The sequence below is a fragment of the Onychostruthus taczanowskii genome, unplaced genomic scaffold (assembly GCF_017590055.1).
Source record: "Onychostruthus taczanowskii isolate IOZ18803 unplaced genomic scaffold, ASM1759005v1 scaffold7, whole genome shotgun sequence".
Lineage (NCBI taxonomy): Eukaryota > Metazoa > Chordata > Aves > Passeriformes > Passeridae > Onychostruthus > Onychostruthus taczanowskii.
Genome location: NW_024504786.1, coordinates 10,356,571 through 10,382,178, shown reverse-complemented (window position 1 = coordinate 10,382,178; position 25,608 = coordinate 10,356,571). Strand labels below are relative to the sequence as shown.

The 25,608-nt window shown below is 39.0% G+C and overlaps 1 protein-coding gene across 1 annotated transcript in view; it reads left to right on the top strand.

Moving 5' to 3' along the window:
• PIGK (phosphatidylinositol glycan anchor biosynthesis class K) overlaps nt 1–25,608 on the top strand; it is a 62,699-nt gene that overhangs the window by 15,442 nt on the left and 21,649 nt on the right. Inside the window, exon 10 of the mRNA XM_041421849.1 lies at nt 25,063–25,135. Coding sequence (XP_041277783.1) covers nt 25,063–25,135 — 73 coding nt within the window. The remainder of the gene's footprint in view (nt 1–25,062; nt 25,136–25,608) is intronic.

Here is a 25,608-nt window from a genome sequence, read left to right as displayed (position 1 = left end):
TGAGAATTAGGTTTTGTATTTAATGCTTCTATTATGAAGAATTGTGATTCTTCACTACTGGCAGTGACTGTTTTCCTAAAAATAAATAAAGTGGTCACTTGTGTTGGGAGGGATGCTTATAACAGGCTAATTATGAGTAATTGGTTCATTTTCAGAATATTACTAGCTAATGTTCTCTCCATCTATTTTGCATGTGTGTGTTGGTATGTCTTTCCTGTCCTTTCTTCTTTTCCTCCATCTATTTTCAATTTGATGTGCTTAATAATTAAAGCTGCTGTTGCATGGTCCTGAAGCCTTGGGGAATCAACTTTATGAACCCATAGGTAATTTGTTTATTTGGCAAGTAGATGCTGCTCATCTCAGAGGGATTTCCTTTAAGAATGACCGGGTTTGTTCCGAGATCCCCGTTCAGTCTGTACCGGGTGCCACAACCGTGTAGTTCTTTCACGTTTCAGAAGTCACTTTCGGGACTGATTCTGCCAGCTCACGGTGCCGGACAGTTCCCGGTTCCTGGCGGGGGTCCCGCTGCTCCCGGCCGGAGACGGCAGGTGGCGCTAGCGCGCCGGAGCGGGAGCGCGGCGGGCGGGGCTGGGACCGGGACAGGGACCGGGGCTAGGACAGGGACCGGGGCTGGGACAGGGACCGGGGCTGGGACCGTGACTGTGACCGGGACAGGGACTGGGACAAGGACTGTAACCGGGACAGAGACCGGGGCTGGGACAGTGACTGTGACCGGGACAGGGACCGGGGCTGGGACAGGGACCGGGACAGGGACCGGGGCTGGGACAGTGACTGTAACCGGGACAGGGACCGGGGCTGGGACAGTGACTGTGACCGGGACAGGGACCGGGGCTGGGACCGGGACAGGGACCGGGACAGGGACCGGGACAGGGACCGGGACAGGGACTGTAACCGGGACAGGGACTGTGACCGGGGCTGGGACAGGGACTGTAACCGGGACAGGGTCTGTAACCACGACCAGGGCTGGGACCGGGACCGGGGGGGCCCCGCCGTGCCTGCCCCATGCCCCGCTCTGCGGGATCCCTTCGGAATCAGGCGGGCGTGGAAACGGAGAGTTCCACTTGGTCTTGTTCGGTGGAAATTCAACGGGATAATGGGAGGGTTTTTATCTTATTTTCCGCTAAGTTTGGATTTTGTAGTCCATGCGCTTTTTAATAGCCTACAAGTAATTAAAGAAGATGGGTGAGCCAGTACTTGCTGTTAAATATTATTGCTGGATTTCCTAAAGTATTTTGAAGTATTTATTCCTGAAATATATTTTATTTATAAAATATATTTTGTTTGCTTGCATAAAGATAGGTCAATATACACACAGATATATACACACACGCTCCTACACCTGCTAGTGTAAAAGAATTTTTCAGGGTAATACAACTGAAATTATTATTATTAAGACTACAGAAGGAAAAATTACATAGGAGGGCACAATGTCACTAGTATAGTGTTGGTATAAAATAAATAAGGATGACTGACAATATCGAAAGGAAGTGCAGGTATAAATTGTGTTGGGAAGATTTTAAATACACTAAAGTGCTCTGCTTGTTAATTACATACCCTGTTTAGCAAGATATTTTAAAAAGCAGCTTTGAACAATTTATTATTTGTTCCTTTGAAAGGATTTTTGATCATGCATTTTAACAGATGTTGGGGTTTTTTGGTAATAAAAAAAAAAAGTTTTTGTTTCAAAACTGTAGCTCTTGACTCAGATTTTCTTTGGTGATTTTTCCCCCCTCTTCCTGCAAATTTTTGTTCTGTGTGTGATCCTGTATTTTTTCTATGAGAAACCTTCAACTGTTGTGCTTCTATCATTTCACGTTTTCAGTAGAGCACTGCTTTGTTGAACCTATACATAGTCAGTTATTTCTAGGTATAATTTTAATTGGCAAAGAAACCTCTTGGTCTGTAGAGGCACCATGAAGCACATGCAAGTCAGTGGCAGTATTTTATTGGATTCAGCTTTTGAATAGAGTTCAGTACCTTTACATTCTTCACAAGTGACTTAGATATGCCAGTTGACTTGGGCACCTACATTGTTAGGCAGTCTAACATTGTTGCATGGCAGATTTAGTGGGAGATCTTAAGTATATCTACTAGATTTTAACATCATCTAGACAGCTTGAGAATATCTAGATATCACAGAATATTTGATACAGGGTTTTTATTTTGTTCTCCTTTATTCATTCCTTTTTATACCTTCCTATGTAAAATTCTTATTTTGTTTCATTATTTCTTCTTCATCTCTTCTCCCTGTGTGATCTTTACCTGCTATTTTTTTTGCAGTTGAGCAGGCTGCTTTATAATTGCAGTCTCCTGAAGTGCTTGTTATTCTTTCTAGTGCTATTTATATGGAGGTCCTGGCTTGATCTTCTTGCTTTGCTGCCCAGGTGCTAAATAAAAATTAATGTCTGTTCCTAGTGGTATTTCTGTAGCTGTGTGCTCTATGTTGCTGCTGAAGAAGACCATGAAAACAGCTGTAGTATTTGGCATGAGTCTGACCAGGAAATATTTTCATGTAATTTTGGCATGTTTTCAGCACTGCAAGATAACATGGGAATTTCAATAAAATTGTTTTACTACTGTTTGCTTCCTGTCAGGAGTACCAGAGCTGCTGTTGATGTTTGTTAGGATACCCTTCTTGTGTGATTTCTAGCAGAGTGAAAAAACAGGGGTGAAGAGAGGCAGACTTCTGGAAGCAGTGACTGTGGAACTCTTAGGTCTTTGGAATTTAGAGGCCAAGCTCACATTAACATTTGTTATGCCCTAGAAATGAATCTGTGCACATAACGGTTAAATTTCCAAGGCTCAAGCAGCATTAATGCTTTTAAAAATATGGTATTAAGCCATATGTAAATGCTTTTAGTCTTTGCTGGTTTTCGTATTGTCAAAAAACTTACCCTTGATTTTTTTTTGAGCACCTGAGGGATGACCTTCTGGATGGTCAGAAATTTCTGCGTCTGAAAATTCATGTCTTGCCCAAAGCTGTGGAGGGAAGTGCCTTCACAATGTATTTATATAACAATGGTTAAAAGACCATAAACTGATCTTGGTCTACACATTCCAGCCCTCTCAATAGGAGGGATCTTTCTCAAGTCAGGTGTTTGCTGGACCAAAGCTCTCATCATAGAGCTGTTACATTTACTACTGAAATGCAAGTCCGTGAAGCCCTGCTGTTGGTTTTGGTGAGCTGCATGATGGTCTGGAAGATTGAGATGTGTCCCTGCTTGTTTCTGAAGACTCTGCTGCGCTCAGAGAGGTTATGCTGCTCAGTGGGCATACTGAGAGACCTAGCTCTGTAGCAAAGAAGTGAAATGTTAGTTGTGAAAGAAGAGCTGAACTCTAAAAAAAAAAAAAAAAAGCATTATTGCCAGGCATCTCTTTTCTATCCAGCTAGGTCTTTGAATAGACCAGTGCAAATTTCTGATATCAGGGGAGCACGAAAGTCACAGCTGCATCAAAGGATGGAAAGAAAACTAGAGGTGATTACAAAAGGCAATTCTGATCACATAAAGCACTGGATTTACAGATGGCATGCTGAGCACTGTTTAGTATTACTTTATAAAACGAGATTGTTTTATGTGTTTGGTCAAAGGTATCAGAAATCTATGGAAACAGATGCTGAATATATCTACTGAAGTGCCCAAGCTACTATTAAGATTATTTTATAAAATTTGTAGGATGGCAAAATATTAACTCTGTGGTGAGATTGATCTTTCAGGAAAAGAGAGTAATATTGTAAACAAAGAATTTACTGCAAAATGGGGTTTATTCAGCATTTTTGCAGGCAGAAGCTGATTGCATGAAGGGTTTGTTATTGATAAATACCAGGAGAAACAAACAAGAAATAATGAAGCACAATAGTCTTTTGTATCCCTTGAAGTAGAGCAAGTAAAGAAAGGGTGAAAGCAGGATACATAGGGAGCTGGAGGAATACCTGTTCAGGGGCTGGATATGTTGTATCTTTTGAATCCTAGTAAACTTAATGCATTTGGCTCCAGTTTACTATTTGGAGATTCCTGGGATGGCAACTGTGGATGTTCAGATTTTACAGAGTGGTGACAGCCCACCTCTGCTCTGCCCATTAAATTGGGCACAAGTTTATATGATATTGAAAAACAGCAGAAAAGGTTGAAACCCCCTTAGTCATCTGCCCAGAGATCAGAGCTAATTTGGAACATAAAGACAGGCAGGATTTCTCTTTCACAAAATGAACTGGGAGTTGCTGCTCTGGGTATAAGTGTGAAGATGTGTTCATATTCTGTAATGTAGCACCAGAATTTATTGCAAACTGAAATTACTATTTTGTATGTAACCAAAATATTTATGTATTTCTTATGGATGCAGGAATAGTTCAAATCAGTGGGCTCCCAAAATATATAGATTGAAACCATGAGATGTTTAGGGAATTCCCCTTTCACTTTGTACATACGACATGAAATTAGTGAGAGCGCTGGATTACTTGAACAGCATTTTGGTGACAGGCAGGAATGAGAATTTAGAAGCAAGTTTGGAGAAGGAGAATGTGTCTTTTTCCCACCCCAGCCAAGTGTTGAAAAAAGAATAGTTCAGTCCAGCAGTTCCCAGGAGAAGGCAAGACCACAATGGAGGATAGAATCTCCTTTCCTGTAGGGAAGGGAAGAATAATTGTGGGGCATTGGTATTCAAAGTTGCTTTAGCATAAATTCCTTGAATTATATGACAGCCATTTAAAATTTCTCTTCCTACTGGTTAAAAAAGTTACTGAAGTGTAGCTGATGTACCAGTACTAAGGGAATGGTTTATCAGAAACTGAAACAATTAAAAATGTTGCACTTTCCTCCTGCCGTCTGTTGCTGGTTTTTTAATTTTACAGTGGTACTTTCTGTGTAATTCTCTGTGTAATTGCTATGTGAAAAACATACAAAAAAGACAATTCTGGAGAGACCAGATGCAGAGGAAGAGACAGAATAATACTAGTATATTGGTATGATTTTAGACACTGATTGAAGGGTAAGGAAAAGCTCTGCTAATCTTTCGGATTAATCTTCAACAGATGATAATCTTTAAATTGATCTTATGCTTTCACTCTTTCTATGTTTCGTGTCTCAATATTTAAAATTGTTCATTAGTCTGTTGGGTTTTCAGCAGTCAGTGATAAATGACAGATGCTTGGATTCATACAGCGTCAGAATGTGTGGAAGGTACTTGGTAGAAGTGGGTTACCTCTTGTACTTATTCTGAAAAGCGTTTGAATTCACATGTAGCATCAGGAATCTGAGTGCCCTCATCAAGTTAACAATTACTGCACGTGGGTTTGCTGTCCTGGGACACTGAATGTTCTTAGGCCAAAGCTGGGTGCATTTCTCCTGCTCAGGAAAGCCAAGGTGGCTGTCAGAGCAGGCCACAGAAATGCATCCCCCGGACACCGTGGCTGCGCCGTAGCAGTTCCCGGGCGCTCTGCTCGCCTCTTGCACTCGGCTGTCCTGGCAGATCTGCCAGCTGCCCTCGCTGGGAGGGGAAGGGGATGCACTGGGAGGAGAGCAGTGCGTGCTCTGTGTGCTCCTCTCTGAGGGCTCTGTGGCAGAGGGGCAGGGCTGGGCTGTGGCGGGGCTGTCAGGCTGAGCAGCACCGCTCGCTGCAGTTTGCTCAGACCCCACCCGGGCTCTCGGGCGGGCGGGAGGCTGGGGCTGCTTGGTGCCAGTATGTTCTCCCCATGGCTGCCTTCCTGCAACTGCAGTCCAGGGCCCCTGCTCTGCTGGCAGAAGCTTTCCAAAACTGGGCCCAAATCTGGCTTGCAGACAGATTATCCATCTGAATTTCCTCCCAAGCAGCACAGTGCTCTAAAGGATAGGAATGGTTAGATCTTCTATGCCATCAGAAAGTGTACCTAAGTGTAAACTGGTTGAAAGGAGTAGATAAGAATATGCTTTTCTTCTCTTTCCACAGCAGTTATTTAAACTTGACAGGTGGGGTAGTGCATATAATATTATAGTTGTATTAAATAATTGGAGTGAAATAAAAATCAGAAAGGGTTACTTGTATTCTGAGATGATCCCTGGTCCTGTGTAATCTGCAAGTGAGACAAGTTACCATAGACATGCTCTAATATTTCAGTAGTATTTTTGTGTTTGAAATAGTAGGCCAAAAGTTACAGCTCTGAATAGTTAACAATTTATAACTCTTTTTAGTTTGGGAGAATATAGCGAACCCTGTAGTTGCTCCTAGGTTTATCTCAGTTTAACTGTAACATAATATTTAAGCTTCATAATTCCCCACTGGCTAGTATTTTTTTTTCTGTTGGTTACTTAGGAGTCTGAACCATGACTTCCTGCTAGAATAAAATAGGAATGAAGACTTCTTGCTGTAGGTCTAAATTTTAGCTGGGGAATTGGAGCAGAACAGCCACTAAGTGAAACTGCTCTAAATCTCAGCCATAGAGGACGTAACCTCTGTTTCTTCCTCAGCTGTCAAATAGAGTGCCCTTGTTCCTTTTTCCTTTGTGTGTGGTTTTCTTCTGATATAGTTTTTACTAACAGGTACTTTATTACAAAATATTCTGAGCTGACTTCTATCTTATTAGGTGCTTATGGATGTCTCCATAAAAATATATGGCATATCTGTAAAATGGATAAATCTGCACTCTGCTGTAATGTTTTAAAACTGGAAACTGTGTGCACACAAAAAATGTGGTTAGATAGAAAATTGTCCTTAAATCAGAACATTTCTATGTGGTTTGCAAATCCAGTTGCGCTACTGAAAAATATTAGGCTCTTTATTAATCTGTGGGTTATAAAGTAATTTAGGAAGGACAGAGAAAATATTATCTAGCTGTGGCAGGGAGACTTCTCATGCCATAGATTCAAAGATGGTTTACATCAGTCACTCTAAATATTTTATAGTAATAATGGTTGTATTGATGTGGTGTGTCTGTTCAGTTACCAACGAGCAGCTGTGCCATGAAAACAGCTTCTCCAGTTGTTGTTCTTGGGGGTGCTTCCAGCAGCGCTGGAACCTGTGGAAAGGTCATGCATGAGGACACATTTCCAGTTGGTAGTGGAGTATGGAAGAAGGAAAAGCTGTTTTTATATGTAGCTGTACATGTTCTGCAAACATAGGGATTCCATTCTGGTCACAAAATTCTTATTATATTGCACTATTGAGGTTTTGTGCAAACATAATTATTTCTTTAACACTATGGGAGAGTATGCATGAGCCAGTTTATAATTCTGTGCCGTATTATGACTGTTCCTAAATTCAGATAATAGTAAATATAAAACATTTAAAATTACAGTGCAGTTCTTAAAAGATTATCATTATCACTGCATTGAATTTTGTGTACATTTATGTGAGTTTTATGGATGAAAATAATAGATGCAAGAGATGTCTTAAAATAATAGTGATTAGTAGTTTGATGTGGTATTTATTTATGATAGTACATCTCCGAGGAAGTACTTAGTTGAGTTTTTAGATAGCCTAGGTAATTGTTTCTAACCAGTTTCTAAGTGTTTCTGCTTTCTCTGGGTGTAAAATGAAGTCCTTTATGAGGTACATTGAGACTGGAAAGAAAAAGTGGGGGGAGGGGAAGCTCATTTTACATCTTGGTAATTATATCATAAAATGCAGCTGTGGAAGAGACCTAATTGCTGTGTGACTATTGCCTGTATCTTGCTGTGAGCATAAGAGAAAGCTGTAAAAATTGTGGCTGATACGAATATCATTGGAAAGGAGATCCCACCTACTGAGGAAATCCAGCCATCTTTAATGTGCCAAATGAATATGCAACCATCACATGGTAAAAACTGAAGTCTCAGTAAAACTAGGGTAATGCAAATTGAAACAGGGAATAATTAATGTATTAATGCCTTTTATGCCTACTGTGCTCATCTAGTAATCAGATTATTTTGTTAAATGTAATTAGAATTGTAAAAAGAATAATTATGTAATAAAGCTAACTTCACCAGAAATTTGAATAGAAAAAAATTGCTGAAATGAAGTGAAGCAAATTGTAGATTATTTATTTTCACCTGTCCTTGTAAAATAGAAGTGTAATTTTTAGGTAGGCTTCTTACATACGGAATTAAAAAAAGTTACTAGGAGAGGAGGGAATCAGGAAATCAATATAATCAAAATAAGAGCAATATGCAGGTTAGTTGTCTGCTAAAAAAAAAAAAAAAGTGTGCTTCTGATTATAAAACCTGAAATTAAGGCAAATTTCCATAACCATAATAAAAGACAAAAAAATGAATTATTACTGTCAAGGCAAATGGGTATTGAATGCAACCAATCCCCAAAGAAAGTAGTACAAAATCGTTTTTGGAGTTGAATTCTGCAGAACAGTAATTTTCTTAGCTTGTAAAGCCCTTTTCATTTTGCTCATGTTTTTGATGCTGCTTAAGAAAATGACACCATTAAAGGTAATTAATTTTAGCAATGGTTTTCAATAGCCCTCTCTGCTGAGCTGGATCAAACTGTCTCCAGCATGGCCCTCCCTGTAAACATTACAAGTCAGGGGCCAGATTCAGGTAATTATCTTGGAGTAAAACTTCAGTACAGTAATGCTACTTTTGCCCCTCGTTTAGGGAGTGAGGTAGTTAATCTCTTTATTGTCAAAAGTTTGGTGTGGATTTATTTTTTTGAATGTTCAGTCCTGTATGTTCATTTAATTTTGTGTCATTTAACCAGCTCAGTCTGATTGAATGGCTGTGTGTGTTACTTTTGGTGAGTAAGGTAGTAAGTTCTCCTGAAAGGTTATTCCTATCTGGAGCAGAAAAAGATAACCTTGTCCTGTAGAAAATATCAAGAGTGCATCTCCTTTGCATTAATGCAAGGGAAAGCAAACCTTTAAGACCAAATCCACATTGAAAAATTTGGCCCTAAACTTAAATATTTTTGGAAAAATAGATGTAAATTAGACTCTTAGGGAAGAGTGTTGTTTGGAAATGGCTCGAACCTTTGCATATATGTCATCTGTTTGTTGGCGTATGCAGTTTGTTTCCTGTAGGTTACAGATCAACTTGTTAGCAGACTGTGTGCTGATCTTAAAAAATACTGGATTAAAGTGACCAGGAGGATTTTTTTCTGTGACAGGAAGATTTGGAATGATGCTAAATCCATAGTGGGAATGCAGTAAATAACACAGTTCTCATTTAGTTTAGTTGTGTCCTGCTTAGTCTAGCTGAAGCAGCAGTAATTACTTTTCTTTCAAAAAGTTTCCACACAAGGTCTTCTGTTCCTCAAGCACTGCTATTTTTAAAAATTGGCTTTATCTTTCAACTGCACAATATGCAGATTGAAAGGAATAAAGAAATGTACTCAGACATTTAAAAACAAACAAATCAACCCCCTAAAAACTCCCACTTTAATTGCTAGCTTTCAGAATTTAGCAGAACTTACAATTTTTTCATTTGCTCTTGTGAAATACCAGAATTCTCATCTGGTACAGTATCCAGCACCTTAGTCAAAGAACTATTGTTATAGAGCAGATAAGATTTTAAAAAAGTCATTGGGTTTGATGAAAACCTGCATGAACATTGAGGGGAAAAAAGCCAAAGTTACCATAGCAACCACCAGTGCTTTAGAAAATAGCTGAGTAAAAAGAGCAGAAATGTAACAGAAAATATGAGGGCCATTTCATAAAGCATTAAAAATAAAAATGAAATTTAAGACAAATATGATTACTGCTCAGCTTTTATCTTAGAAATTCCTGATAAGCAGCAGCTTGTCTTTATTTAACTACAGGACTACTGTTGATAAAGTTTTAGTGTTTAGTCCCCATTAGACCCTATTAAGGAGATACTTTTGTGAATTTGATTAAAAATGATTGAAAGTTTTATGGGTTGTTTGTTGGGTTTTTTTTTTCCTTACCTTTTTTTTTTTCCTTTGCAATTGGTTTTCTGAGCAACTGCAGTCTTAATCTATGCAGAAGAGTGGGCTCTGAAAATATCCTTTATGGTACAAACATGACCAAAAGTCCTACTAATAAATGTGGTCCCACAGTGACACTACTGTGAGCTCTCCATCACCACACAGCACTGCCCTTTAGGACAGGAATAGCAAAGAGAGCTTTAAAATTCATAGACAAAAATTTCAGGAAACAGCTACATTGGTAAGTTTAGGGGTGTGAGCTGCCCATTCATAGCACCTTTACTTAAAAATAACATGTACAGTCTGTCACCTGTGCCTTTGTATCTGAACCTATATTGTGATATCAGTGATTAACTTAAAGGCTGAGCTTTTATACTTTTGGTTTTTTTGTCTTTCTGAATGGAGTCAGCATTCTGCAGTTGGTATTGGGTAAGTCTGGTGTTTTGCCTATATATTGCTTCGTAGTTGTGCAGGATTAGATTTTATGTGGGTGAGCATCAAATGTTCATGGGAAAAAATGGCAAGCATCTTTTCTTTCCCAATTACTGTGTAGCTGTTGTCTTAAATTTGATCTTAGTCCTCATAGAGCAAAATGCCCCATGTTGCACCCATAACCAAATAAGCAAACTATGAAAAAATCACTTTAATAATCTGTCCTGGAAAACCGCTTCAAATGAGGATCGAAACAATCTAAAGTTTGAGTATGAAAAGGAAAACAACAAACACTTTATGCTTTCTTTATAATACAGTCCGATTCAATTCTTGCCTTCTCTTCAAAGGACTGTGTTGTTGTGTGCTTGGCTGCAGCACAGTTATCCTCTCCCATTGTTAGAAGATGATTCTGTGTAGTAGGAGATGGTACTTAACTGTCCTAGACAGAGCTGTAGCCTGGGGCTTTGCGTGCATGTCACAGCAGTTCTTACTGGCATCTGTTTCTTTTGGTAAAAAACCCCATTGTTTCTGAGCAAACAGATTTTGGTGATTTTATAAACCACTGTGAAACAAAAGTATTTTCCTCTCCTCTGGTCTCATGTGGAAGTTTATGGAAGGGTAAAAAGTCTTGTATCATTCCCCAAAGTCTTCCTGTGAATCCAAACGAAACATTGTGATGAGCATTGTAAAGTGGGTACAGCGTCTTTTCTCCTCTGCTGTTATCAGAGTTACAAATATACATCTGTATGGAAGAGAGAACTGAAACTGATTAAGTTGAAATAACGAAATTATGAGTTTTGTAAGAAACGGTGGTGTGAATTTCTGTAAATGCTTAAGGTCCCTTCTCTGCAAAATTCACATGGAATTTTTAGAGGCACTTGGGCACTGATCTCTTGTTTAGTTTCCTCATCTAAAAATGTTCTGTAGTGCCTCTATAGCACGACTTCTGCTCCAGATCAAATGCAACAGACTGCTTACTCCAGTGAATTCTTCCCTAGGAATAATTAGGAAAGGGATGCAATCTGGACAAGATCAGTTTAGTGTTATGCCTTACATGGCATATTTAATTAATTCTTGTCTATTATTAGGTTGGGGTTTGACCTGATAAACTTTTCCAGTGTGGCTGGGCTTCATGTAGTAGTTTTGTGCTGGGGCAGAGAATTATAAAGCAGCCAGGCAATGAGCATAGACTGTGGTGGAACATCCTGGAGCCAGGACAGAGGCGGTGGAGGTGCTTGCTCTGCTGCATCTGGGCTGTGTCACAAGTGGTCGCTGCTGTCTGATGAGCCCTCATTCCTGCAGGCAGAACCCTTTGTTTGCACTGTGTGCCTGCCTCTGCCAGGGGTTTGATTCAAAAGTCCAGCAGGAGTCTTCCAAATCTCAGTGTGTGGCCGTGTTACCACCTAACAATCTGTTCAGACTCTGGAGTTTATGTATGGTGTGCTCTGACAGGGTACTGTTGACATGTACTTGGAATTTGAAACTCATAAACACCACTTTATGAAACAGTTGTCTGTGACATCTCTGTTAAGTTCCTGCAGAACTTAATACAAGCAAAATAAGTATTGTTGTCTTGCATTTGTTGTGCTGTGTTTTTATAGATGTGTGGGAACTTAGCAGTGTGGTGCTATTAGTGGGTTGTGGAGGCTTGAAACACTATATTGTGAGAAAATGCAGTCTGTCACTAACGTCATGAGGTAGGAACACAACTGACTGACCTCTATTTTGGTATATGAAACTGAACCCCACTAGGTGGTGCAAGTAAATAAACCACCTTGCAAAATACTTCTCTCCAGATAAATAAACTTGGGGAAAGGGTGTCTTTTACCAAATTAAAATATATTATTTGGTTGTTTACTTGGGTTTTTTTTCATTTGTGGTTTTGTACAACAGTTATTAAAATTTAATATTTAATGCTGTTCTAGTCTGGTCTTTTTCATATAACAGCCTTCCAACAAGCTGACTGAGGCATTTCCAGGCTTGGCATCTACTTAGAGTATTCCTGCTCAGGATCTCTCTTGTTGCAGTTTATCCTATGCATTTCATCCTATATTTCTCTTTGGGTTTGCTTACCTTTGTAGCTCTACTGTGTACATACAGTCAAAACTATTTGTTTGTTCAAAGAAAATATTTCAAACAGTAAGTTACAGTAAGGTACTGTCAGTTTACAGTGGAGTGAATAAGGTTCCAGTAGAAAATAATTTTGACATATCGTGTATGTGGTTAGTCTGTAAGGGTTAATGTGAATGTCAAAGAGATCAGTAGATCTATTATGTTTTATTTAGAAACAAACAGAAAACCACAAAACGAAACTCCAGACTTTCATTGTACTTTTTCATTGTACTCCTGAGGTGACTATAATATAACCTTACCAGTTCATGTTGTGCTTGGCTATGCCATTGTCTTCAATTCAGTCTATATAACCTTTCAATATCCTCCGCTCTCCACTGAAAACCTCTCATGCAGTGGTGGTTTTACTGAAGATGCAGTGGCCCATACATGGTCAACATATTTTTATAGCCATAAGATCAGTAGCAAAAGTTTTTGAATAGCAAGAAACCGCACATTCTTGAGATAAGTGGAAGACCCCAGGAATTTCTACCTGTGGGGAGCCATCAACACTCCCATGTTCTTGTCAGTAATCATGTTTTAGCAGAGTTTGCATGGCTTCCCTGTAGCCTGCAGGGCTAATTTTCTGAGCACCTAGGGTATAGCTCTTGCAGGAAGGCAGCAGAGCTGCGGTGCTGAGCAGAGGCTGCGCGTGCCGAGGGGCAGGGGCTGCAGGGCTGCAGTCAGTGGGTGAATGCTGCTCCTGCTCAGCCATCAGCCCGGCACAGCTGCCCTTTCCTGCTGCCCCTGCCCTGGTGTCCGTCTGTCTGTCCGTGTGCCAGCCGGGAGCACCGCTCAATGCTGCATCATCTCCTCGCAGCGCAGGACTCTGGGATGAGACACAGCTGCAGTCACTGAGCAGCTCTCTGTGAAAGTTCAGTGTATTACTGTGCAGTGTATTTACTGAAATGGAAATGTTTCATTTCAGAGTGACTTAGGTATTCATGAGCTGGGATGGGTGTGTTTGCTGCATTCATCCCAGGGCTGAGAAATGCGGGGTTTTGGGTTGGTGTTTTGATGCACCTTTACTTAGGGTTTGTTTTTTGGGTTTTTTTTTTTGTTTTTTTTTTTTTTTTTTTTTTTTTTTGCTAGGTTTGTTTTTCTAGGAAATAGGACATTGAAGTACAAAAAGCTTCTGCCCATGAAATCTCAGTTGACCAGCAGTCATAAAGAATATGTACACTAACCACAAACAGTCAACACATACACTGAGTTTTGCAGTAAGATTCTGTTGTACTGTATAGCCTCTACAGAGTACACGTAGAAAATTGCAACAGAGATACCAGTCTTAAAATGCAGAAAGAAAATATTTTTTTCCTTAGTTTCCTTGGGCAAAGGACCAGTGTACTCAATTGCCATCATGCACTTTTGGGTATTACTAACTCCAAACCCAGAGCCGAACTATATGGTAATGCAAGTAGAAGAGCATTGTGGTATGTCTATTAAAATACTTTGATATTCCTGCTGTACAAAAATCCAGTGCCAATGGTTTTGGTCACTTATATTGTAGTAGGGTATGGGAGTGCCACTTATGAGTGAGGATCCACTGTAGCTGAGCAATGAACATCTGCATATGCACACCTTACACCGTGGTGTTCTCATTCAAAGTACTCTAACAGTTTTGGTGACAGGCACATTGAACATTCATGAAAATATGAGAGAAAATTGGTGATTTAAAAAGGAAGTTTGTTTTCCATGAAACATAAAACAGAAAGTTAAAAGGTGCAAGACAGAATGCAAACTCTACTAGATTTCATATATTTGATAATGTAAAATTCTTTAGAATGAAATCTTTTGGCTCTTGCCTGCTTTGTGATTCTCTTAATTTGGAGGCTTTTTTCTTAAGCATGTTACTGTGTAATTGGAGTTGTTCCATTGTTTCTCTTACTGTTACTTATTCCATCTGAAGGTGTCAGAAGAGAAATCTGGCTTCAATATCTCTGCTAAATGAACTTTTAATTTTTGCCTTGGTTTCAAAGTTGCCTTTTATGCATATGTGTCTACACACACACACACACACACACACATATATATATATATATATATATATATATATATATATATTTATATGTTTGGGATTGTGAAAGACCTTGCAAAAGCACTGGAATATAAATATATATATATATATATATATATATTTATATATGTATGTTTGGGATTGTGAAAGGCCTTGCAAAAGCACTGGAGAGTTTGTTTTTCTACATAAGATGCACTGAGAGGCTGAAATTCTAAAAACTGAGTGACAGATTGGCATTGTAATCTTTTTTGCTTTACACAGCCTCTTGGTGCTTATATCTACTGCTAATATACTTTTAACATTCAGAATTATTGATGCAATGTTCTGTAGATTATAAACATTTGCAGAAAATGACTTACAAATAGTGGAAGAACCTACCATAAGAACGAGATAAAGACTGAGATTATGTTAAAAATACTAGGCCTCCAATCTTAGTTGAAGTTACAAATAATTTTTGTGTAAACCCTTGTGTCATGACTGAATACTGAAGGTTTAATTTTTAAAGTTTAAGTCCCATTTTCAAAAATAACTATTTAATACTAGTCTTCATTAGACATTTTTGTTAGTGTAATAGTTCTACTAACATATTTTTACAGTCAGCTGGGTCCAGCCCATATAGGTGTTGTTGAAAAATGTGCTAATTAATTTTTTAGGAACTTACATTTCATAGAAGTAGCTTTTGCTTTATTGCATTATAAAGAAGGTCTTTGATGATTGCTTAAAAATTGCTTGGCATTGACCATGCTGCAGAATTGATATGTAAATAAAAACAAACTTTGTAAATAAATATTCCCTACAAAAATGCTTTTATCTCTTTACTCTTGCAGTAAGACAAATAAATCTGTACAGAGAATTTAAGGTAACTGAGAAGAAAGAAACGGGAGGGACATGCCTGTAGCCCTCAGAGCTGTTTGTGCTCCTGCTCTAGCCTTGTCCCTGGGAGGCTGCAGAGAGAAAGGGTGCTGATAGCCTGTGGCACGCTCTGAGCTACTGCATCTGTCCCTTCCCAGCAAGAGGGGTGAGGTAATCAGAAATCTGGACTTGGCAGGTGTTTGAGATGCCAGATTTTGTGTCAAGTATTTGGAGTAGAAACCACCTGTGTGAATATTGGAAGTTTGGCTGCTCCAGCCTATTGCTTGGCTTTGCAGCTGGGAATAACTTGCAAATCCAGATATGTCTTATGCAGGTATATTGGAATTAGTACAGCATTGAACTGAACACAAGGACATAAAGTCACTCTTTCTGTTCCTCAGGCCTCCGAGCTAGTGGCTTGCCTGGATAGGCAGGGGAGTTCCCAAATTTGTGTGCCTGTTGAGAGGCTAGCAAGTGGCATGCCATGTTCTTGACCCAGGATAAGTATGATTTGCTGCTTCTGCATTTGTTCCTGGGATTACTTAAATTGTATGGGCTTAAAGGCTATAAATTTTGTAAAGTCACTAAACTTCATATAGAACACTGGTTAGTATACAGTAGTCTGTGGTGGACAGGAGACAAGTCTTTTTTGGTTCTAATACTATGAAATAAGTGAGGACAGAAAGGCAGACCATAAAATATTAATATGAAGAAAAAGGATGACTGCTTTAAGGAATCAAACATTAATAGATTCTTTGTTCAACATCAGCAGATTCAGTAACCTGCAGTACCTTGGCCTCAGAGAATATAATGTGTAAGTGTTTGTACTTGAACTGGAGGTTTCATCTGCGATTAACAAGAACAAACAAACCAGAATGTAGACAAAAGTAGTGCACAAGTCATCTATAAATAAAAGAAAATCATGGTCCCAAAGATGACAAAGAGATTGATAAAAAGCTTAAGAGCTACATCTATTCTATGCAGCTTTCTATGAAGCAAATCCCTTCTAAAGTGGTTAGCAATATATTGTTACATCAGTACATGCATTGACAGGAGAATAAGGCATTTCTTGCTGACTGACTGGAGTGCTACTCACTTCTATCTGCTGTAACCACTCTTAGGACCCTTAGAGTTGGCTACAGAGAAGAACAGTACTGGTGAAAAAGGGGAAAAGAGTTGATTAAATTTTGTAGTACTGTGTTCTGCAATTCTGGGTGTGTCTTGGTTGTCTGCATTATGGAAATGTGTTACTGATCATGTTGTAGCAAAAAAGATCAAAAGCAATATCTAATATTCAGGAGAGACATGATTGCACAGTAAACCATTTCTCAAAAGCCCAGAACTGTAATTTTTATGATTAATTTTCTGAGTACCTAGGGTATAGCATGTTTCAAGAAAATCTGGCTCTATTACTGGTACCAGTGTATGCCCTTTATACACTTGTAGATAGAAGTGCAGTTGGTGCCTTCCCTTGTAGCATCCTATCCATAGCGGCTGGGATCTGGCAAGAGGATCAGCAGCCCTGCTGTAAAGACCTGGAGGTGGTGATGGGCACCAGTGCCATCACCATCAATAAATAAGACAAGCTGCCTTCTCAGTTCCATGAGGAGGAGTCTGATCAGCAGACTACTGAGCAATACTGTTATAATTTCTCTTTGATGCTGCTGAAGCCCTACCTGAAACTGTGTCTGGAATTTGGCCTTCCCCTTCAATAAAGATTTTGGGAGAGGTTGCCAAGATGGTCAAGGCTGAGGGCACACCTCCTATGAGAGGGCTGGTTGGGAGATTTGGGCTTGCTTGCCCTTAAAAAGCAGAAATGTAACAGCAGGCTGCAGCTGTTTGGAATGCAGTCACAGAGGTGGTTACGGTAAACTTCTTGTGTCAGAAAGAGGCATTGGCTGTAGGTTGTGGCTTGTGAGGTTCAGGCTGTGCATGAGGAGAAGTGTTTGCAAAGAAGGGTGAGTTAGCACAGAGAGGTTGTGGATGTTGTGAAGATTCAGCTGGGCAAAGCCGTGGCTGACCAGACCTCATGTTGGGAGGCTGAACTGGATGGTCTCTGAAAGTACCTTAGAAACAAGACTTCTGTAATTCTGTGTGGTTACCTCCCTTGATGGACTGGAGTAAAGGGTCAAAAAAGCAAAATGGGAAGCTTGAAATGAAAGGGGGTAAGGTAAAAGGTCTGAGGATGGTTTTGGGTGGAGAACTGGCAGAGAACACTGCTACTCTGACAGATTTGTGTACTGAACTAAGCAACCTCATGAGAAATTACAGCTGGATAATACATTATGTGACTCTTGAACTGAAAAAAACAGAAATATATACTGTAGGTGTAGAAATATTGGGACTTAAAATATGTGTATTATGTGGTTTTTAGAAGGTGCTTGTTGAAAAGTGTAACAATATAAACCAATACAGATACATTGTTTAATTTGAATATGTGCAGGAAGGAACAGTAATATTAAACACAAAATCAACTTTGCTTTAAAGACTAATTGTGACCACTAAATAATGGAACTGCTATCCTGGCACGTTCCCAGGTTAATTCTTTGATTTAAAAACATCTTCCTACTGATTTTCCTGCCTTGCAGTGCACTGGCAGGTGGTGTTGAATTGGTCTACATAAAGATCAGGCACTGTGGATAAACTTTCAGATGTTAAGTGAACAAGTGTGCTTTATCCAGCTGAAAGTATAATTCCAGCATGTACTGGTAGCAGTATTTAAACTGGATGTGGTGGCATGGGAGGATTTAGACTTTGTTCTTTGAGATTCCTGTGAAATTCAGTCATAGGTTTCCAGACACAGAGCGATAATTAATAACCTGTGTGGTTTTTAACCACTCTTGGAAACATTTCCTATGCAGTTAGGAGAGAATGGATTCAAGGGGCAAATTTGCAGCCTTAGTTCTTAAGGACAACACATACACACTTCAGACTGGATCAAGCATTTGCTCAGTGAGGTGGGCAGTGTTCTCTTTTGACTGGTTTGAAGCATCAGTAGAAGATCCTCTGATATTGCTGGACTTGTCTTTATAAACATGGCCCAAGTTTGGGAAAGTTGACACTTGTATTCTTTTTTTTCCCCCACAAAACCTGCCTATTCTAAGACTGAATTAGCATTAAGCCATGAGCACCTACTTTTAGCTGTGGACTCAAATGGTGATTTTTCAGTGATAGAGGAGAGACTTAGTGAGTCTTTTTATCTCCAACTTTTTATTAGCATTTTGTGCTTCAGCAGCATCATCGTGTGGAAGTTTTAAATTAATTCAAAAGAGATTTTCTAATTTACCTAAAATGTGGAATAGTTGAGATAACAAAATGAAGTCCTATAGGTCATGTGGTTTCCAGTAGCAGGAAAGTCAGTTCTGCTTACTTAAGCTAATATTCTTTTTAATTCCTTCCCTCTGTCTTGCCTCAGAATAAAAATAGGAGCAGGCAGAACAGAGAATCCCTTCAGCAACATTTTTTTGACAAAAGTCATTGGCTAGAAAAAAGGAGAGAGACAATACTGGTTAGCCTGTGTTAAAACACACTATAGATTTCTATTACCTTTGTTTAGGATCTTAGGATGGCTAAGAATATGTGGCTTGACAAAGGTTAATCACCTGAAATTCTTCACATAAGAAATTGTGTGGATCACAGAAAGACAGAGGAAACATTTGTTTCAGTCAATTTTTATTCAGTTTTTATTCTGTGTCTGGCAGACTCTGGGAACACCAGCAGACCTTTTTGTGATCAGGTCCAAGAGAAAGTGCTGTGCGTTCAGGTATTTTTTAAACTCCAGGAATAACTCTGTGTGACTAGTTTGGGTCAAAATCTTTCACATTTATTTGAAAAGAAATGAGCAGATTACAGAAAGTATTTTGCATTTCTGAACTGCAAGATGTTTTTGCTGCTTTATTCCACAGGAATATCTCTCTGTAAAGGCCAGCAAGCTGAAGTGGTTAATTTCACTTCACAATGCAAGTCAGTTGCATCCTTCTTCAAAAAATTATAAAACTGATTTTGTCTAACACTGATTTAGTTTTTCATCACATCAAAGGTATTTTCAATTTATTTTTTCCTTTATCTCCATATTCTATTGTTCATTTTTGTACAATCTTCCTTTGAAGCTGTCTTTGATAGTCTGCCATCTGCAAGCATTGCTGAGTGGAAGTCTCAGCATTTGTGGAAGAGAATCTTGGCTGTGCCTGTGAAATGCCTGTACATTTCCACTACAGCTCCCTCCTCTCCTCATCTTTGGATGTGCTGGTTTTTCCATCCAAGGTGCTCAGACTGCACAGCAGTGAAGGGCAAAGATGAGTGTTAGTATTGTGAGACAGCCCTGCAAGGTCAGCCTCCAGCTGCTCAGCATTCCAAAGCCCAAGACTAGGGTAGTGAAGGAAGTTGTTTGCATTTTAGGTCTTCAGAGGGAGATGTCCACAGTGGCCTGAGGAAAGGTTGCAGCAACAAAATGTACACTGAGTTTTGACCCTTTAACTAAAGAAACTGTGCCAGGAAGGAGACGCTGTGAGGAAGTTCCCTGGAATGATGATGCTCAGGTATTTGCTTCTCTTATTTGTGACTATCCATGTGGTAAACATTCATGTAGACAAATCTGGCATTCTCTTATAAAGATAAAAAAGCATTGATGAGCACAGTCTTAAGAGAAGAGCAGACTTAAGCATGATCTCACTTTTTCAAGACTGGTGTTTCCCATGTATCTTAGTGCTTCTGTTGTTTAAACATACCCAATTCTTAAATATGTATGAAGTTAGGATTTAACAGATAGATCAAGTACCTGGCATCAATCCAAGGTCTAATTCTTAATCTTCTGTACTATGGATATGGTAGATAAATTTCTCAATGGCCAATTTTAAAAACTATTCACTCAAACCCGACATAGCCCATTTCAGCCTCTCTTTAATAGGAAAGCTAATAACTTTTTCTGATGTGGTGCATAAAGCTCTGGTATTTTGTTTTCTTTTTATTGCCAGATGCAAGTGTGTTCCTGTATTTACAGTCAATAAAGCTATCAGTGCTATACACAGGTTTAGATTAATAATTTCAGCCTTTCAGTCTTGGGTATCAGGTTTAGGCAGTGCTGTGTTATTTGCATCCCTTGGGCTCATGCTGTCTGTCCAAGCAGCTGCAATGTTTCTGCTCAGAGCTGCTTCTACAAGTGGCACAGCCCAGTCCAGCATTTTCATTCACATTATTCAGAGGTCATGTCTTAAACCATCCAGGCAGCACTTGAGTGGTACAAATTGTTTGTGTCTACAAACAAAGAAAAGAAAGATGACGATCCCCAAACCCCTTCTGCTCATTCAGTTTTGTCTCTGATAGCCCTTTGTACCCTATTCACACTCTGACTGCCAGTTTGGATAGTTTCCAAGAGAGTTGATTCCTTATTAGGATTTACCATCAAAGAACAGGAATTTCAAAAGAGATGCAGTATTACCTGAACATGGGTCATAGGTGTGAAATTCTGTGACCTTTCTGAGCCATCAAGTCTAGAGAACATATAAGAAGGAAGAAATACTATCATTAGTCTAGATGTCTATTATAATTAGTGAATGTTTATATTAACTCAGAGAGTCAAGTTTTATGTTACCTAGACTTTTCTGTCTCTTAAATGTCTTGGCCTGTTTCTGCCATGAGCAAACCAGTTAGTGATCACATGTTGTACTTTTTCCCCCCTGTATTTTTGTAATACTTGCAGAAGACAAAATACATCTCTGCCCTAAAGCCACTGCAGCTATTCTGTGTAGAAGACCATGGGCTGGGTTTGCAGTTGTGGAAGAATGTGCCACCTCCTCATGCTCAGATTTATTTTTCTTTAGCACACTTTGACTGTCTCCCTTAAGACCGAGCATACAAATATAAATAACAAATAAGATATTTCACCAAATATCTTGACATGTTTTACTGCATTTAGATTCACTTTCCACAGTTTCTGTTTCATGCTCACTTTCCTTCATCTAAGAGCAGTCATAGTGGCAGTATAAAAATAGCTTTTAAATTGAGTTTTTCAAGATCCTTCTCTTCTGCTATCTCTTACTGCTTCCCACTTCTCTTCTGATTTTACAATTCTTTCTGCTCTTCTCCCTGAAAATCAAGATCTCCTTATGCTTTGCATTACCAGCTGTCAGGCATGATGCCGTATATGCTGATATGCCACTGTGTTAGCTTGCTTTGCCACTGTTGGCAGCACTCTGCTGTCATGCTCAGTTGAGACAGAAAGGACTGTTTCTTACTGGAAAATTAATTCATGAAAAACTACCTTTGTTTCTGTAATATAATTGTTTTGAAAGAAATTAAACATACAAAGAAAACTGAATTACAACAAATTAGTCCTTAATTTTATAAAGGTTTAAGTGTCAAATATGAATGAACTAAACACAGTGAGGCCAACTAATGTAGTGAAATTACAGCCTCAAATTGCCACATGTGATTTGAGCATAAATTCCATCAGCTGAGATGGTTTTTGTATTTGGATTTTTTTCCTGACATAACTAGGTCTGAGCAAAAGGGAATGCATCCCCAGGCATCTAGAAATTATCTCTGGAAGGAGTAACCAATTTGCTTGTGTCCCTCTGTGAAAGGGAGAGACAAGGTCAGAAGAATTGTATTGGACATGATCTTTATCCTGACATGTTCTTCTCCTCCACCCTGCAAAAGAGGAGGAAGTAGAACATCCTCTTCTGTGTTGACCTGTTTCTCCCCCCAGGCCTTTCTATCCCGGGTGCTTTTATGAAGAGGTCTGCTTTTTCAGGTCATTCTGCCAGTCTAGGAGTGCTGGTGGGCTGCTCTTCCTAGGGCTAAAATGAAGGAGCAGTTTTGCAGCAGGTTTCTTTCTCCTGGGTACAGGTTGTCCTGATGGGCTTTCTTTGATCCATGGCAAAACTGACCAGGGTGACCAAGGTGACTTCTCAAAGACAGGGTGAGGCTGCAGCTGTGCTTGTGAGCCAGGCTGACATCCTGTCCTGCAGGCACGTCAGTGTCACTGTCAGTGTGGCCCCTGTCACCAGTGTGGCTCACCCCAGCTGGAGAATGTCTGTGAGTGGTTCAAGGCTTAGCACCTGCCTGGAGCAGCCAGTTGGGGATGCAGCCCCTGCTCTGGGGGAGAGAATTCAGCCATTTGTGAGCTGTATTGTGGGGTTTGATCTTACTGGTCCTGAGCTGTCTCTGTTCTTACAGAAATGACTGGGTAAAACACACCCTTTGTTCCCACTTGCAGGGGATTTTAGGCTTATCTGCAGGAGAGAAGAATCAAAAGTCTTTTGTAGACTTGACTGTTAGTACATCACTAAACACATATACAAAAAGTTCATGGCATTACAGCAAAAAATTTGAGAAAAACAGTTCTGAACTTCTCTTCCAAAACACCTGTGCATGTGTGTAAACATTTTAGAGTGTGGGTATATAAATGTACATGTTTATTTAAATACATTAGAATGTCCACCTACCTAATCTATATCTTATAATTCATTTACATATAAAATGTAGTGTAGTTCAAGTGACTTGGGTTTTTTTTTCAGAAAGTAAATCAGAAAAAAAAATAAAATGTCTTCCTTGATGTTGAAAGGCTTCTATCAGCGTAATTTCAATTTAAATCTAATTACTTCAAAATGCATGTTTATACTACTCTCCCCTTCCTCTTTTTTTTTAGTTAAGCTTCCTAAGGCTTAAAATTATCTTGATAATTTTTCTTTATCTTTTTTAATCCTTTGTAATTTGAAGGAAATTTTTTTTTTTCATGCAGTTGACAAGGAGTGTGTTTGACACTGCCAGGGAATGGCATCTAGACAGAAAAACTACCAAATGTACAAGGTCCTTGATGCAACAGACATACTCTTTTTTTTCGTTTCTGCTAAAATTCATTTATAGTAATTTTAGCTGCTACTTTCAGCTTCAAGTGTTAATTTCGGGACTTGAGATACTCTTTTTTTTAAAATTCCCCCACATTTGCAGTGTCCCTATAAAAACTGTAGAAGTAAGCATTCAAGATACTGACAAATATTGTGTTGAGTGTACAGTTGTTCCATATCTAGAACTATGGCTAAAAAATGGACTTAGGTAGCTGGTATCCATAAGTCAAGGTGTTGTGTCAGCTAACAGGCTCCCAGCAGAACAGAAGTAATCTCCAATTCACACTGACTGCGTTGTGTTTGCCAATCAGGACCAATGACAGAAAGTAGAGAGGAATTGAGTGTAGAGATTCCTTCTGCACTCTGTGGTGGAGTTGCTGAGAAGCTCTGATGGTTGCACTGGAATACAGCAGCAGTGTTTTTCATGATAAAAGTATGAATTCATCATTGTCATAATAATCCAAAAACTCTGAAAACCATATCAGTAAATGAGCTCTATCTGTAGACCAGCTTCAGCAGTTCAGAGCCTGCTTATTTAATTTGTCTTAAGCACATTAAACGGTTCTAGGCAGGCTGCCACTATGATCTTTGAAATATTGCTGTGTTTCTTTTGTTCTCTGCTTTTAAATTTCTTATACAGTAAGACTTTCATACTCTGTTCATTACAAATTTCTGGATATTCAGACTATTACTTGAGCTTAAAGCCTTTCAAACCACAGCAGAGATTCAGTAGTGGGAAAGGGGAGAGATGTGCACTTTGTCCTCTCTTTTTCCATAGCCTGTTGACTTCCAGTGCAGACACCAAGCCTGGAGTTTCTGACTCTTACCTGGCAACTGGTCTGCAGGTCAATTAACCCAGCAGGTATGGATCCTTTTTGGCCAGAATAGGTATAAGGTTTGAGCCTGAAAAATAATGCCTTGGTCACAATTTTTGTCTGAAAATAATTCTGCATTATCTTAGAGAAGGGCCTTGTTTTTGTAAGGATCTTTTTTTCCCCTTTCACTTCTTGTCATAGTGCTCAAATTCCTATATTCAGAACTCTTCAGAAAAACAGAGGAATGGCTGATGAAAAACTTGAGTGATACTTTGAAAATGTAGCACATGCTGTGAAGTTCCAGTAGATGAAAGCAGCATGGTTGAAGGGTTTAAAACATGCTTTCATATTAATCTACTATCATGTAAATATTCTTTTAAGACACTGCTTATGGATTCCAGTTTTTTAGCTGCAACTGCAGTTTATTCAAAGTTTAAAGGAATATGATGTATATTCTTTGGGAAGTATTCACTCTCTATAATTTTTTTCACACTAGCTTTTTGGTTTTTTGGTAACCAGGACTACACACTGGGTAGTACTACACACTATTCACTCTCTATAATTTTTTTCACACTAGCTTTTTGGTTTTTTTGTAACCAGGACTACACACTGCTGTACTGGCAAATGCATGAATATTTGTGGTGTTGAACCTCTACCACATCTAAACACGGCTGTGCACTTGCAGCAGAACTGGGAAATGGTGAATAATCCCTCCTGCCTTTTGAGATGGTCGTATTTGAGTTATGGTGGCAGGATTGAGTGAAGAAGCTTGTATTGTTAACAGTGCTGAATCTGCTCTGTAAATGCGTAAGACTTTTTTTCCATGGGGAAAATCCAGCTTTCACCAGTCCTTGTTCACCTAAACCAAAATTTAAATGTTTTCTTAGGTTTCTGTTGCTAAAATTGTGCTTTATGTCAGGGGAAAAAATGCACAATGTTATGAACATTTCTGTTAACTATAAATTTGTTATTTCACTCAACTTTATAAGAAATACATTCCATTATTTTAATAAAATACACTTTTTCTTCATCCTTAAGCAAAACAGTATCCTGAAACAGTTAATTTCATTAATTTAATTTGGAAAACATTGTACTAACTTTGACAAACATGAACTTACTTTCTTCCTAGGTTTCCAGAGGAGTTGGCAACAGAGCCACTAAAATATGCTGAACAACTTCCTGTAGCTCAGATAATACATCAGGTAAGTCTGTCTATTTTAAAAATTCCTTTGAAAGTGAAGAACATCTGTAATACTTAAACTGCTTTTCTAGGTCACACAGAATTAATGTCCTTGTGCTGGAAGTATGTATAAACAAGATACACTTGTTCAGATGACAACTATTAAATTATAAAAGTCTCATTCTGAACTAAAAGATGCTTGCTGTATGACATGGTTAACACTTCAGAGCTACTTGTTAAAATTGTTGTGTGTCTGCTGATAGAAAAGAAAAAAAATCCATTAATTTATCTGAATTTGCATCTTGACCTAAATCATATTCCCCTTCCTGAAAAAGCAGTCAAAGTATGGAGTCATCATTGTGGAATAATTGTCATGATGAGTTGAGCAGGGAAAACAATTTCCCCTCCTAATGCAATTCTGAATTAGCACCATTTTTATTTCTAGCTATAGCAGTATCATCATACTTTCTGCTTTGAACAGGGTTTTTTTGTTGG